General features: G+C 29.6%; 1 protein-coding gene across 3 annotated transcripts in view; it reads right to left on the reverse strand.

Moving 5' to 3' along the window:
• LOC123264241 (lachesin-like) overlaps positions 1-16,031 on the reverse strand; it is a 260,823-nt gene that overhangs the window by 15,698 nt on the left and 229,094 nt on the right. For all 3 annotated transcript variants that reach the window (XM_044727432.1, XM_044727431.1, XM_044727433.1), the window contains exon 2: positions 4,960-5,049. In XM_044727432.1, the coding sequence (XP_044583367.1) occupies positions 4,960-5,049 (90 nt within the window). The remainder of the gene's footprint in view (positions 1-4,959; positions 5,050-16,031) is intronic.

Here is a 16,031-nt window from a genome sequence, read left to right on the forward strand (position 1 = left end):
ACAATAATACGAAATTGAGAGGGATTAAAAAGAAAAAAATCATATTTAAGATCACCGATCGAAAATTTTGAATAATGAATCAATTTAGTTACTATTGAGCAGCACTAATGTCTTCCACATTGCTGTTGATTGCGAAGGAGACCGAATGTTAGTAGAATAACAAAATGCACTTAGATAATCATTGTGCCTTTGATAAAAGTATTGTGAACCATTTATTAAATCTATCTATATATATATAGGAGACTTTCTATAGATATAGATAGTCACTCATCACGATATCTCTGGAACTATAAGACCTAGAGACTTGAAATTTGGCAGGAATATTCCTTTTGCCAAGTAGAGGTCAGCTAAGAACGGATTTCACGAAATTCCACCCACAAGGGGGGTTGCGGGGGTGTTCACGAAAAAAAATTCATATTTTTCAATTATGGCTTTTAATAGTTCAAAACTTGGTCAGAATGTTTCAAATTACATTTAGAAATTTTTTAAAAACGAATTCTGTGACATTCCACCCCCCTGGCGTGCCCGTGCGTGGGCGTCAAATTAAGAAAAAATTCGTAAATTTCAATCTATAGCTATTAATACTTTGAAACATGGCCAGAATGCTTTTTTGGCGTTTTTGAGCTGTTAAGAATAAATTTCATTAAATTCTACCCCCACATGTCTGTGCGTGGGCGTGAAATTAAAAGAAATTGTACCTTTTAATCTATAGCAGCTAAAGGATTGAAACTGGGCCAGATGGATTTTTTTGGAGTTTTTGAGCTGTAAAGAATGAATTTTATGAAATGCCACCCTCACAAATCCTTGCGTGGGCGTTAATTAAAAAATTATAAAATTCAATTCCTAAAGGATAATAAGAAGGCATTAAATATAGAAAAAATTAAAAATTTTTATATAAGGTAAAAGCCATAATAGATGATCATGTATCATTATATGATCACTCTATGTATTTGTATACCTATATTTGTGAATATAGATATACAAATACACGTATATTGTACGCCACGCGAAGCGGGCGGGTAACGGCTAGTAATTTATATTTTTTTACGAGCAATAAAAAATAAATTGATAATTTTCACTAAGTTTTTTTTAATTGTTATAAACAATTAAATAATTGCTCACAGAAATTTGGTTGAAATGTAAGATGTAATTATTAATTTCGTATCTTCTCAAATTGAACTTGCTGAGTGATAATGACAAAAAATTTTGTCCGTCATTCATTCGTTAAAAAGCGATCCGACACTATCGATTTTGCGATATTCGCTTTAAAGTTTTTGACACGACTTAACGAAAACGAGGGTAAATTAATTTTCTCAGCCTCGCCTTGGATGTCAAATTTACACCCTTTTTCGTGAATTCACGCCGCAAACCTTAGAGGTTCATATCGCAACATCGACTTTGTCGGAAAATCGTTCCTATGCGGCCTAATGACGTAAATTACTCTATTATAACATTTATCAGAATCTTTCTGTCGATTAAATATTATTTCAGTTTTATAGATTTCATAGCAAGAAAATTGTGTATTTATGACGGAAAATTCTGTTTTAAAAATTTTTATATGTTATTAAAGTAACAGTTTTTTTTATGTTTCTTAACTTTTGCCAAAAAAAAAAAAATTATTCTGGTCTTTAATAATATTTTTTGTGTGTTACTTAAAGATCAACAGAAATTTTGTGTTAAATTCTAAATACTAATTCTAAGATTGTGTTGATTAACGATACAATGGTTTTTTCTAATATTTATATTTTTTTTTTTACCACAGCCATAACATTTGATATTTATTAACGATAAGTGAAAGTTAAAAATATTTATCGAATAAACAATAGGAAATTAATAAAGTATTTTCGATAATATCATCAAGAAATAACAACCAAATTAGATGTAAGGAAAATTAATGTATAAGTTGTAATAAGAAAATTTATAACTTAAATATTTAAACTGTGTAAATATTCTTTTTAAAAACGAAAAAGAAAATTGTGTTGATTTTACAAAAAAATTTTCACTGTGTTTAATTTTTAATTTTCTAAAAAACAGAAGAAGAAATTAGTTCATGATTAAATAATAAATAACGGATACATTTAAATGTTTAGAGTAAATACGAAGAAATATATAATCGAACAAGTTTTTTTTTTTTTTATTATTAATGCACGATTGAATACTTAGACATAGACTTTATTCCAATTCGTAAGTCAGTGGAAAAATCGATTTTCCTTCGTCGGAAATAGACCGTGAGAATCTACGAGCGTGTAAACGAAGAGGGTGCGGTTGAATCATTCTTGCGCTCATGATGGCTGGTGTGAGAAAACAAAAGAGACGAGTAAAAGATCCAGCGAATAGGTAGCATCACGATGAGGCTATGAAACGGCCCATTTTATGAATTTCACTGTAGATATTCGGTCATTAGTGTGACACAGATTTTGTTTGTATTCATTCTTCTGCTTATTTACTTTTTGTTCCTAATTTTTTTCTTTACTCATGAGTAATGACTGTTTGATTCGATTTTACATTTTATTCATCGTAAATTTTTGGTATTTTCATAGTTTCAGGTCAAACCTTTTTTAGTAGATTTCATAGAAATCTAACTATTGCAATGGTCCTCATGACAAAACTTTTGAAAAATTTTGCCATATTCCGACTTAACTCGACGAGCTGAGTCAGAAAATACATATGGTTCAAAAGTTTATATATGTATATATATATATATATATATATATATATATATATATATATATATATATATGTATATGTATATATATATATATATATATATATATACGATATAACGCGGCTTGTCACCACGATAGCGTCGTCAATTTACAATGGATCTTTACCAAACTCAACATACTTATTCTACAGATAGATACTGAAGTCAAGTTCGAAGATGAGCTTAATCGGTCAAGTAATTTAGAAATGCCATGATTTCAAAATTTTCAAAATCATAAAAATTCATATTTCTTCACTTTCTTACTCGAATAACTTTTGAATGGGATAACTTATTGAAATTCTGTAAAATACATCTAAAAGCTCTTTAAATAAGCTTCAATTTGAGTACTATATCATATGTGTAGTCTCAAAATTATGTCTTATTCCGCTATGCCAATTATGAAATTTTTAGTAGATTTCATAGAAATCTAACTATTGCAATGGTCCTCATGACAAAACTTTTGAAAAATTTTGTTATATTCCGACTTAACTCGACGAGCTGAGTCAGAAAATACATATGGTTCAAAAGTTTATATATATATATATATATATATATCCGAACAAAAACAGTTTCACTGTAAAAAAATCGCGCCAAGTCCACGTTCATAAGACTATTAAGAGAAAAAAAAATTTTTTTTTTCTTCACAAAAAGATATAAAATAAAAAAATTGAAAAATCCAAGTAACCGATATGATTGTATACGATTTTCGAAAATTAAAAAAAATTTTGTTGTAAATTTAAAAATTAAAAAAAAAATTTTTGAACGTACTTGGTGTGCGTCATTGTGTATTTCAATTTTTTTGAAAGTCCTAGTAAATAAATTTTACGAATTTCATTAAAAGTAAAATATTTTGCAACCACGCACACCAAGTACGTTCCAAATTTTTTTTTAATTTTTAAATTTACAACAAAATTTTTAATTTTCGAAAATCGTATACAATCATATCGGTTACTTGGATTTTCAATTTTTTATTTTATATCTTTTGTGAAGAAAAAAAAATTTTTTCTCTTAATAGTCTTATGAACGTGGACTTGGCGCGATTTTTTACAGTGAAACTGTTTTGTTCGGATTTTAGTATTTTTGTAATTATAATAAAATTTACAATTGGTACCAACTTAAGTATCGCGTTGGCTGCATTTTTATAGCAAACTATCCCTTTGAAGCTACAGTTTATGTAAAAATAATTCAAGCGCACCCTGGCGGATGTAGATGCAAGCCTTGAAATATCTTTTTCAACTGTAGTTTCCCATCTATTGGAGGATTACCATGTATTCTCGAATTATTTAGTCTGTGGCATGTCACTTTTACATCGAAAAAAAGTCAGGATCTAAATTTTTGCGTTGCTATAGTTTGTGCTGATTAAATTTAATAATTTCAAGCAGATTAATTGTTATGATCGACTATTATTAATTAATGTCAGTAAAATAAAGTATGAATTACTGTTATAATATACAATTTAGAAAAAAAAAGTACCGTAGAATTAAATAAAATTTGCAACCTCAAAATATCGTCCTGCTTACAGTAAACACAGTCGGTAGTCTGGCGCTCCGTTTACAACGGATTTGAACGGAACTTGGCGCCAGATTCTACCGAATCTGTGGATATATAAATATATATATATATATATATATATATATATATATATATATATATATACGATATAACGCGGCTTGTCACCACGATAGCGTCGTCAATTTACAATGGATCTTTACCAAACTCAACATACTTAGAATAAGTATTCTACAGATAGATACTGAAGTCAAGTTCGAAGATGAGCTTAATCGGTCAAGTAATTTAGAAATGCCATGATTTCAAAATTTTCAAAATCATAAAAATTCATATTTCTTCACTTTCTTACTTGAATAACTTTTGAATGGGATAACTTATTGAAATTTTGTAAAATACATCTGAAAGCTCTTTAAATAAGCTTCAATTTGAGTACTATATCATATGTGTAGTCTCAAAATTATGTCCTATTCCGCTATGCCAATTATGAAATTTACTATTGCACTCGTTTTCTTTCGTAGATTTTTTTTTTGATCAACTATGACCTGTATTAATTAATAGGGTAATTAAAGTCTTTAAACTGTAGATTCATGTCTACCGATCGGACAAGCCGCGGTCGTTTCTGATCGCAGTAATTTTTGGATTTTTACACATATTATGAAATCTACTTCCATTTCGACTGCCGAATGGTCTTTTTTATTTTACATCTATTTTATTAATTTTTTTAGATAATTTTTAAATTTACTCACAATTTTTACGATCGTCGATTGCTGAGTCAAGTAATAGTAAATGATGTTTCGACAATTCGCCTAGAATATCGAAATTTCCTATTGACAGTCCTGAAACATAAAATTCACTTTATAAATCTAAAATAAAATTTATATTTAAGATTTAGAGTGGTTTAAAATTTTTTTGCAGCTTAAAACAATCAGGTTTGTACAAAGTAGTAGAAAAGTTCGGTGACTTGATTACGAAAACCTGTAGTTTTACGTGACTTGTGGATAGTAAAAATAAAACCATAAAAAATCGCGCTGGTAAAAAAAATAAACGCGTGACTAGAACAACAAGTAGCCATCGGCTTTTATTCTTCTCCTTAAAATTTTTACATAAGTAAATTGGTCATTTAAAAGTTAAACGTTAGAAAACTGTTTATTGCTTAACATTTTTTAATGGTAGAATTCTGTTAAAAAAATGTAGAAATATTTTTCTTATATCTTTGTAAGTTTAATTCTTAAAAAAAACTTATTTTTATGTGTATAAACGGCATTTAACTCTAAATCGTACAGTAAAACCAAATTTTTTTAAGTTTAGGATTAGTCAAAAATATAACTACTCGATATACCGCTTTGCGAGTGAAAATTTTTGATTGCGTATCGCCACCTATCTACGGTCATTCTATTTGAAAATTGATTCGATTAGAATTAAAAAATCGTGAAATAAAACTTCGAATAATATAAGAATTATTATGATTATCTATTACGATTAAAAAAATTCTTGTTTTACTATTGTTAGTGGATTTCGAAAGTTGAAGAGAATAGAGCAAAAATACAATCACATTCCCTTCATTTTGCGAAAAAATTTCTTTTCAAAATTTCCTTATGTAGTGCGATAACTACATTCTTCTGCTGAAATAATTTCTAAGTATTGCTTTCCTTCAGCGTGATCGTGCGAAGGCATAGCTTTACTGGGGCTTAAAAATCAAGTTTCCTATCTCGTCAAGAGAAATCGTTTTTTTAATCCATAATCCTCGTACAAATATTAAAAAAAATACACTGGTGACCAAAAGAATGATTACTGAACTAATTAAAAACACTGCTTAGTAAATTAATTATCAATTCTAGTGAAAAAACCGGTTTTTCAAAACTTATAGTGGAAATAACTATCAAAATATGGTGGTGTGCTCAAGATAACTCAAAATATATACAATTTTTGAACTCGTTTTTTTTTTTAGCCCTTTTTTAGTCATTGAACTTGAATGAAGAACCCTATTCAATATCAAAGCTTGATATTGCTTCATTTAGTTGTAATTAAAACATTTTTATTGACATTCACACCGAATTTTCCCATTTAAATAAAATCCCAAATTGTTTAAAATTTTTGTCGAGTTCAAACCTGATGATATCCGTTATTAAAACAGAACTTTACTTTCTTTATATCAGATTACATTTTCTGAGAAAACGTAGAAAAAGTATTGAAAACTCCAATCGATCCAATCGATATCCTGCTAATAATTCTTGCATGAACAAACTCGAAGCAAGTTCTTCCAGGTGAAAGTTTTTCATGATACTTGCAGCCCTATATACATTTATTAAGTTCAAGTTTTAATTGTTAATAATGTTTCAATAATAAGTTTAAGAAATTCTAAGTTTGAAGTAAAATGATATATATCACTTGGTGCTGTCTATAGAAAATGAACATATTTTGTCGGGAAGATTTTTTCGTAAATATTTTCCTAATGTGATGTTTATCTTAATTTTTTATTAATGTTTACCATAAAATGTCAGAAAGCTTCCATGTTTGTCTGGATTTTTAAAAAGAAAAACGTTGAATAAAATGCAATAAAAAAAATCGGAAGTAAGAGAAGAAGAATAGATAAAGATTTTTCAACCGGAACAAGTTGAACTTCATCAAAATACCCCTTGGGGCGTATAAAGCCATATTAGCTGGTGCATAGCACGAGCTTCGCAATTGCTGCTCCGTGGTTTCTCAGTCCTCAGGAGCATTCTTTCGTGCTTTCGTACTTGTCATTAAGTTCAACTAAGTAAATATCATTAAAATACGCTTGTCAGTTGACATTTATCTTGTACAATTATTATTTATGGTTGAATTAAGGTATATAACTCACAGTAAAAAATTTTTCGTCATTGTGTTGAGTGTTAAAATTTGTGTGTTGAATATTACACTCTATAGTGTGTAGAATTTAACATTCTAATGTGTTGATTTAATGATTCAACACACTAGAATGTTAAATTCTACATACTAGAGTGTAATATTCAACACACAAATTTTAACACTCTAGACAATGACGAAAAATTTTTCATTGTGCTTATATTCTTAGAAGTAACTAAAATCTTCTGGTTTTCAACTACTCGAATTAATAAAAGAAGAAACATTTTAATCTGAAGTAAATAATATTCTAAGGGGTTTTAACTTTATAAGATAACAAATGTATTTCTGTAGAGTAAAGTTACTATAACATAAATCTAGTCCAAACTCTTAAATAATTGTTGCTACAAAATAATTTTGAAAAAAAAATTTTTTTAATTTTGTATATTTAGATCAATTGAACGGCGATACAAAGTTGTCTTCTTACAGTATTTATGATTCGATTTTATATTTTTTTTTTGTTACGGTGGAACAAATTTTTGAATAGTCAATATATTGTTGTAATTTTTTGAGCAAGGCCTCGTGACGTTGTCAAAATAATTTGGCAACGCAGGTAAGCTCAAAGATTCGGGGACTAGGCTAGACAGAAGAACGAACGAACTCTTGTAAGGGGGATAGGTGTTATGGCTCAAACAGGTCTTACGGCTGCACCTCCCCGCATGGGCCCCGCTGGTAACTGGTCGGGTTGTTATTATATTACCGATCAGGCTAACGCAGTCGTTGAATGGGTTGATACAGTTAACTAAGTACGAGGACAGATTGACATTAAAATCAACTCAATTCACATCTGTCCTATGATAGCGTAAATGCTTGAGGACAGGGTTTTTCCTTGCCGGCAAACTTGGCTGTGTATTTCCTATGTGAGGGTAAGATAGATATACGTGCGTGTATAGCTCTTTTGAGCCCAGGAAACGGCCTCTTCGGAGGTAGGCGAAAGCCTCACCATATATATTATATTGTTGTAATTTGTCACAAATTTGAGATTTTCATGCATTAGAAATATACAGTCAACGCTCTCTGTATTTGACTCGCCCGTACAGGACCATTCTCTGTATTTGACTCGTCCTTGTCCATAAGAGCTGTGTAAAATCGTCAAGTACAGAGGAAGAATGTGGTCAAATACAGAGAGCGGTCAAATACAGAGAGCGTCGACTGTACTTTTTTTGTTGCTGTAAGATGCCAGCCGAGTTCTCGGTCCACTTCACTTTCCCCCTCCCCTGTGCTCTGTTACCATCTGTTAGTATCTCAGGGGAGTAGGAAGTGGTAATTCGTATCAAATTTACTATTTGCTACTTGCTACTTGCTATTTGCTATTAATTTTTTGGAATTTGTCACAAATTAAGATTTTCATGCATTAGAAATATTCCTTTTTTTAAGAGAAGTATAGTTTAGCGATAGAAGATAAGTGACGAGAGGTAGTCTAAAATTTTCCTGCGCAAAGTGATAGATCGAATAATTAAGCACTATTCAATACCTCAATCTTCAATCTGATACTTCTCACACATGTAAAAAATTTACAAATCTTAGTGTTAATTAATTATAATCATATAAATATGTCTGAATAGCAAAGAACTTAAAGATCAATCTTTAGATTATTCAATTCGAGTTGTAATCTCTTGTGAAATCAACATCAAATTTTCAAAGTGTAATAGTGAATTGGGTTCAATTTAACCATTTTTTGCTGAAGCAAAATCGTATCAAGTTTTATTTTCAATATTTTTGATGGAAGAGACTATTTGATTTATATAAATTTAGTAATTTAATTTTATATTCAGTACGTAATTATTGGTTTTTAATTATACTTTAAATAAAAATTTGCACATGCACATAAATATATGCAGTTGTTAACCCGGGAAAAAATGATCAGACCTGATCAGACATGAACAGGCATGAGTTTTCAGGCCTGATCAGACATGAAAAATGACTATGCCTGATCAGACATGGTCAGGTCTGAAAGCCCATTGTTACTTTTAATTAATTATTTTGCTTAATTTTATGGATATAGTACTTGATAGAGTCATACGCAATTCTCTATAATGAATTAAAATAAAAAAAAAATGATTACATATTGTCACACGAATTTTATTCCTGTGTGCGTCCCTCCCTGCGCCTAGTGTTGGCAACAGATCCACACTCGGTGTGTTTCATAATTTTACTATTTTTTGTATTAATATTATTAATTTATATACTGTATATTATTTATCACTATTTATATTTGACAATTTATGTATTATTATTATTAGTTCTTAAGTATTAATTTTGACATTTATTTCAGAAAATTGTATTGGGATATTTATAATTTTATTATTTCATTGTATATTGATTATTGGTAATCCGAACAAAAACAGTTTTACTGTAAAAAAAAAGCCGCGCCAAGTCCACGTTCATAAGACTATTAGGAAAAAAAATTTTTTTTTTCTTTACAAAAAGATACAAAATAAAAAAATAAAAAAATCCAAGTAACCGATATGATTGTTTATGAATTTCGGAAATTAAAAAAAATTTTATTGTAAATTTAAAAATTAAAAAAAAAATTTTAGAACGTATTTAGTGTGCGTGGTTGCAAAATATTTTACTTTTAATGAAATTCATAAAATCTATTTACTAGGACTTTAAAAAAATTGAAATACACAATGACGCACACCAAGAGCTACCTCCCATTTGCCATTAGTCATTTGTTTGTTTATTTTTTTAGAATATTGGGTGACCTGGACAAATTACGTGTCCACTGACCACTCCACTGTCAGCTGGAGCGTAATTTTTGTTACAATATAATTGTACGGCTGTAACACCAGCAGTCTCCCATCCAACTACTAACCACGCTCAATGCTGTTTAATTTTGGTGATATCCGTGTGCCTTGAAGTTCCCGCCTGCTGTGCTGCTATCTTATGTGACAACAATTGGTTATGAAGTACATAACGTATCAAATAAGTTTATCATAAATATAATATAAAAATTGATTTTATAATATATTTTAATGGTCCTAGTTTATTTATTTAACCGAATCTCACTATAACATCACATTTATTTAAATAATAAAATAAGTAATGATTTTATATAATGATTTTAATATTAGGCAGGAGCAGAGCAGACCAAAACATCCCATAAGAAATGTAACAAATTTTTCATTTTAAAATTATTTAAACGTAATGATAAAAATAATTTTGCACATTTTGAGATGACCAAAAAAATTTTTTTCGTCAAAGAAAAAATTTTTATTACATCTCTGACTATGCAAGTTTGATCAGATCTATCACGGAAAAAAATGATCAGACCTGACCATGCCTGTTCATGTATGATCAGGCCTGAAATTAGACCTGCTCATGCCTGTTCATGTATGATCAGGCCTGAAATTAGACATGGTCATGCCTGTTCATGCCTGCTCATGTCTGAAGCGTCAAATACGCTCAGGCTTGAACAGGCCTGTTCATGTCTGATCAGACCTGTTCATGTCTGAAGGGTTAAATATGCTCATGTCTGTTCATGTCTGATCAGGCCTGTCCATGCCTGTTCATGTCTGTTCATACCTGTCCATGTCTGTTCATCCCTGTTCATGTCTGAAGGGTTAAATACGCTCAGGCCCAATCATACCTGTCCATGCCTGTTCATGCTAAGGACTAAATATGCTAAGAAAAAATTTTTGAATATGTTCAAAGTATGTACATTAATTTCGATTAATAAATTTGTATCTTATCAATAAACGGTATATTTTATTATTCAATAAATAAAAGTATTTTGATTATCATTAAAAACCTACCGTAGGGTAAATTTAATTAACTTTTCTAGGCATGAACAGGCATGGACAGGCCTGATCAGATATGAGCGTATTTAATCCTTCAGACATGAACAGACATGAGCGTATTTAACCCTTCAGACATGAACAGGCCTGTTCAGGCCTGAGCGTTTTTGACGCTTCAGACATGAGCAGGCATGAACAGGCATGATCATGTCTAATTTCAGGCCTGATCATACATGAACAGGCATGATCAGGTCTAATTTTAGGCCTGATCATACATGAACAGGCATGGTCAGGTCTGATCATTTTTTCCCGGGATCAATTTTTTAGGTATAGATTTCTTTAGAAATCTATCAGTGGTAGCCGGCCTCATGTCGTAATTTTAATACAATTTTGTCATAATATGTTTAATTATCTTCAATTTAAACTATTGTTCGTCGACTTTTAATACTTTTTTCAATTTATTTCGTAGTTGAGAAAATTAAAAAAAAATTAATAATAAATTAAATTTTAGCTTTTATCATCAAATGACTTTTATATGTAAAAAATCCTATTTTTTAGGTAGATGTCTTTAAATATCTATTTGCTGTAGTCAGTCTCATATCGTTATTTGCAAAAATATAATAAAAAATAAATTTTAGGACATTACGGCTTTTTAATAATGTGTTTTTTTCAATATTCAAACAAGAAATCTACCTATCCATGTCGGGTGTAGCCGAATGGCACTTTTTTTCTCATTAATCCAACCCGTTTACAGCCAAAACATAAATTTTGAATAATCTCGCGTGAGATTAAGGGAGGGGGGAGGGAGTTGAGGAAAATCTTACGAAATCTCATCAAGGGGGGAGGGGGGGTTAAAAAATTCTCAAAAATGCCTCACGTAATTTATGGACGACCCCTTAGTCACTAGAACTAGACCTCACGATTTTTGGTAAGTACATATGTGATCGATTTGTATAAAATTAAATACTTGATAATCAATGAATGAGTATTTGTCAAACAATTGAATATCAAAGATTAATTATCAACAATTTTTGTTACAAAAGCCATGTTAATAATTGAAATAATACTCTAGTCAAAAATTGGTGTTGTAACTTATCCAATGTACCTAATATTAGTACCGCTTCGGAAATTGATTTCAATATGAGTACTGAAGATAATATTGTATCAGACTACAGAACAACTAACAACAATACTGAAATTATGAACATGTCAATGAATAGATTACCTAATTTCGAAATTATTATAGATTAAAAAACAAAGTTATTTATGTCTAGTAAGCATAATACTGCGGGTCAGTATTTGGAATACAGGCAGTCAATATTTAGTGCGTAATGGTCAATATTTGGAGTAACGGGCTGAAACGTTAATTATTACAAACAATTTAATGTTTATTATTATTATTTCATAAGCAAAATTATTATAGTTTGTAAGTTAAAACTATAAAAAAAGCATAACACTCGATTCAACTCATAAACTCTTCCAATACATTTTCAAATAATGTATTTATGTTCATTTTATCTAAAATTTCATTGATTATGTTTTCGAATGAATATAAATGCAAACACTGATAAAAGGATTTATTTGTATTAAATAATATTTGTTAATAGTTAACAAATCATTTATTACAGACCATTTTTTAGTATTAAACAAATATTTCTTAGTATTTAAAATGATTTGTTTGTATTTAATAAATCTGATTTTCATTTATTAAATATTAATAAATCTTTTTAAATACTAACAAATATTTGTTAAGGACTAACAAATGGCTTCTAATAAATGATTTGTTAAATATTAAGAAATCTTTTTAACTATAAACAAATCCTTCTATCAGTGAATGTAAAACATAAAAATAATTGACGAAAATTTTATCTTTATCATTTAGAGAGTTGAAAATTTTAATAACTCTAAAATACATTTTACGGAAAATAACATGAGAAATGTTTATTTTCACAAATTCGAAAAAGAAAAATACGAACTTATCAAGTTAAATAGATTGTTGAGAGCTGTAAATCTTGTAATAAAAAATTATCTGAGTGGGCTTGTGTTTATAAACAAATTCTTCTCACGTATACTACGGTCCTTGGGCAGTGCCCTCGTCACAACAATACCCTGCAATTTATCCGGAATGACGTCCCTATTAAGACGGGATTCGATGTCGATCCTCTTAAAGTTTTTGAACGTTTTATACCTCTTTGTTTTCTTCTTTCTTGTACTTACGTAATTCTTACATCTTCAACTTCTGGATCCTCACAAGTTTCTTGGCTTAAGTCTCTTGTCTTTTTTCAACATTGTCTATTATACTTACTTTTATTGTACCACCTGAACCTTTAATTAACAGCTTCTAAATTTTTCGGATGACTATCGATTGAAATTCTGATAGTTAATTACTCTTTCATCAATCTTCGGGCTTTTCTCGAATATGATAAATAAATTAAAAAAAAAAAAAAATAGAGCGTAGCACGATAAAAAGGATGAAATATTCGTGTCTTGAGTTCTTATTTTTCAGTAATTAATTAAAATTAGTGAATAAATTTTTGTTGTTTTGTGAAAAATTTTATATTATTTTTAGTTTTAATGTTTTCCTGTCAATAATCACATAAAAAAATTCTAAGATCAATGATGCAACTCTATCATCACTGATACAGTGATGATGATGATTTCCCATGTGGTTGGCACTATCTCGACTTATTATTCAGGCGTCGATTCCTAAAGACTGATTTTTAAAGGTTTTAAAAGAAAAGAAAAAAATTGCTTTTTTTTTTTTAGGAAAGAAACCAGACTGAATATTACACAGAAGTTATATAAATTTGAATATAGGTGCTTTATATGTACCTATTTTATGATGAAAGAAAAAAATTAAACGAAAATTTCTTACAACAACAAATTTATACACTGATAAAAAAATTAACTTGACTCAAAACTCTTGAACTAAGAATTCCATTTTGAAGAAAAATATTTTCTTGAGTCAAGAGAATAAATTCTTGACTCAAGAAAATATTCTTAGACCAAGAATAATTTCTTAGCTCTAGAATTTCTTCTCTTGACTCAAGAATATCATTTTCTTCAAAATGGTATTCTTGGTTCAAGAGTTTGGCTCTTGAATCAAGTCAATTTTTTTATCAGTGTATAACCAATTTTATGTTGTTTTTCATTTTAAAGTTTAATGACAAAGCTCCTTCACTCAACGTTTAAGCTAATAAATATTTTAAAGAACTATTGAAGAAGTCAAAATATTCAAAATACTGAATTTTTTTCAATACTGTCAAATGTTCCAGCTTACAATATTCAGTTTTTGGGTTCACAAATAACTGCCGTCCTCTGTGAGAATTGTTAAAAAACAAATTAACGGATTTTGTACTTACTCATCAAAATATTTGACATGCCTGCTGTAGAGGTAAAAATTGTGATGAAAATACTCGTCGAAATATATTATTTATTATTGAAATAGCAACGAGCAAACGATGAGTTTTGCATTAATTGGTCGTTTTTTTCGAGAGCTATACTGTTAACAACTCCTAATTTTGTAATAAAATTAGCGTTTAAAGTATTAAAACGACAGTCTTCTTATAAACTTTTTAATGATCGACTTAAAAATGTAATTAATCTGTTCAGTAATCATGTATCTTTAGCACAGTGATCTTATTATATTTTCGACATTTCCACTTTAAGGCAAAAGAAAATCATGCCTTAATTCTTCGTACTCAAAGCATGCAATATAATATTAATATTAATATTAAACTGTTTTTAAAGTTTTATTAGTAAATTAAATGAAGTATCTCATCAAAACTTTCTTTTACTTTTGAAAGTACAAACTTATGGGTAGAATTTATTAATTCAGCAATACAATAATGAAATTTTCAACTCTTTTTTTTTTATAAAACTTTTCAAACATCAGTGCAAATACACGATCAATCAATTATTAATAAATTGATATGAAAACATCGAGCTTCAAGTGAAACTGATAAAAAAATTATAGTAAATTTCTATACAACTATTTTTATGTGAACTTCCAAATTAATCAACTTAATAATTTATGAAATCTGTTAATTGGTTATTGATTTTTATTCCATTGAGATTAACATGTCATGTAAGCATGTATTATTAATTTGAAATACGATTGAAAATTACAAAATCAACGTTTTGATTTTGGAGTGGCAAAACACTATAGCTGCGCTTTTGGAGTATGAGGTCCCCAAAATAATAAAAAAAATTAGGAAAACGGTTGACCCTAAAGGCCATCCCTGCAACTTCACGCTAATTCCGTTAATACCTGGCCGCTTTTTTGAGCTCTTCGAGCTCAAAAGTACAATCTGTGTGTTGTTTTAAGCTCTCCGAGCTCAAAAAGATACCTTTTCTATGCTTTTGAGCTCTTTGAGCTCAAAAGTCTGATAGAAGTTTCATAGAACACTATTTTTTGAATGTTCATACCGCAATAACTTTTGAATGAATGAACCGATTTTTACGCGGTTGGCGGCATTCTACGCAGTTTTTTAAGCCTCATAAAGAATTTCTAAGTTTTAATTGGTCAAACTAGAAATTTCGGAGTAACTCTGAAAAAACGCTTTTTTCGGTTTTCTTTCGTTCACGATATCTCTCGAACGAATCAACCGATTTTGACCGGATTGGCGGCGATCGACGTGGTTTTTCAAGGTTGAGAGCTGATTAGTTTTTGGAATCGATCGGTTGAGCCGTTTAAAAGTTATCCCAAAACAACCACTTCAGAAAAATTTTTTTTTCCTACTTTTTTTTAGATTTCTCCAAATTTCTCAAAATCTATCGGTTCGAATCGGTTCAAATTAACAGGAAATCTAAGTTTGGCGAAGCCCTTTCGAATGGCACCAACCGCGATGAAATCGGTTCAATCGTTCAAAAGTTATAAGAGGTTTACATACTTACACACACACACACACATACACACACATACATACAGACATAGTGACACCCTCGCGGGAATAGTCAGGAAAGCTTTCTAGGACCTCAAAACGTCGAGATCTGATGAAAAGTCGATTTTCGAAAAACGGGGTAAAACCAATAACTTCCCGATTTTTGAAAATTTTCAATTTTCTTAGCGGGAAGTTAAAAATTGAATAGAATTTGATTAACATAATTTATTTGGAAACTAGTTTGTCTGATGGCGGTACAGAAAGGGACCTAATGATTTAATAGATAGTAGTTGCAGTAGTTAAATTAGTATA

Source organism: Cotesia glomerata, linkage group LG4 (genome assembly GCF_020080835.1).
Source record: "Cotesia glomerata isolate CgM1 linkage group LG4, MPM_Cglom_v2.3, whole genome shotgun sequence".
In the NCBI taxonomy this organism is placed as follows: Eukaryota; Metazoa; Arthropoda; class Insecta; order Hymenoptera; family Braconidae; genus Cotesia; species Cotesia glomerata.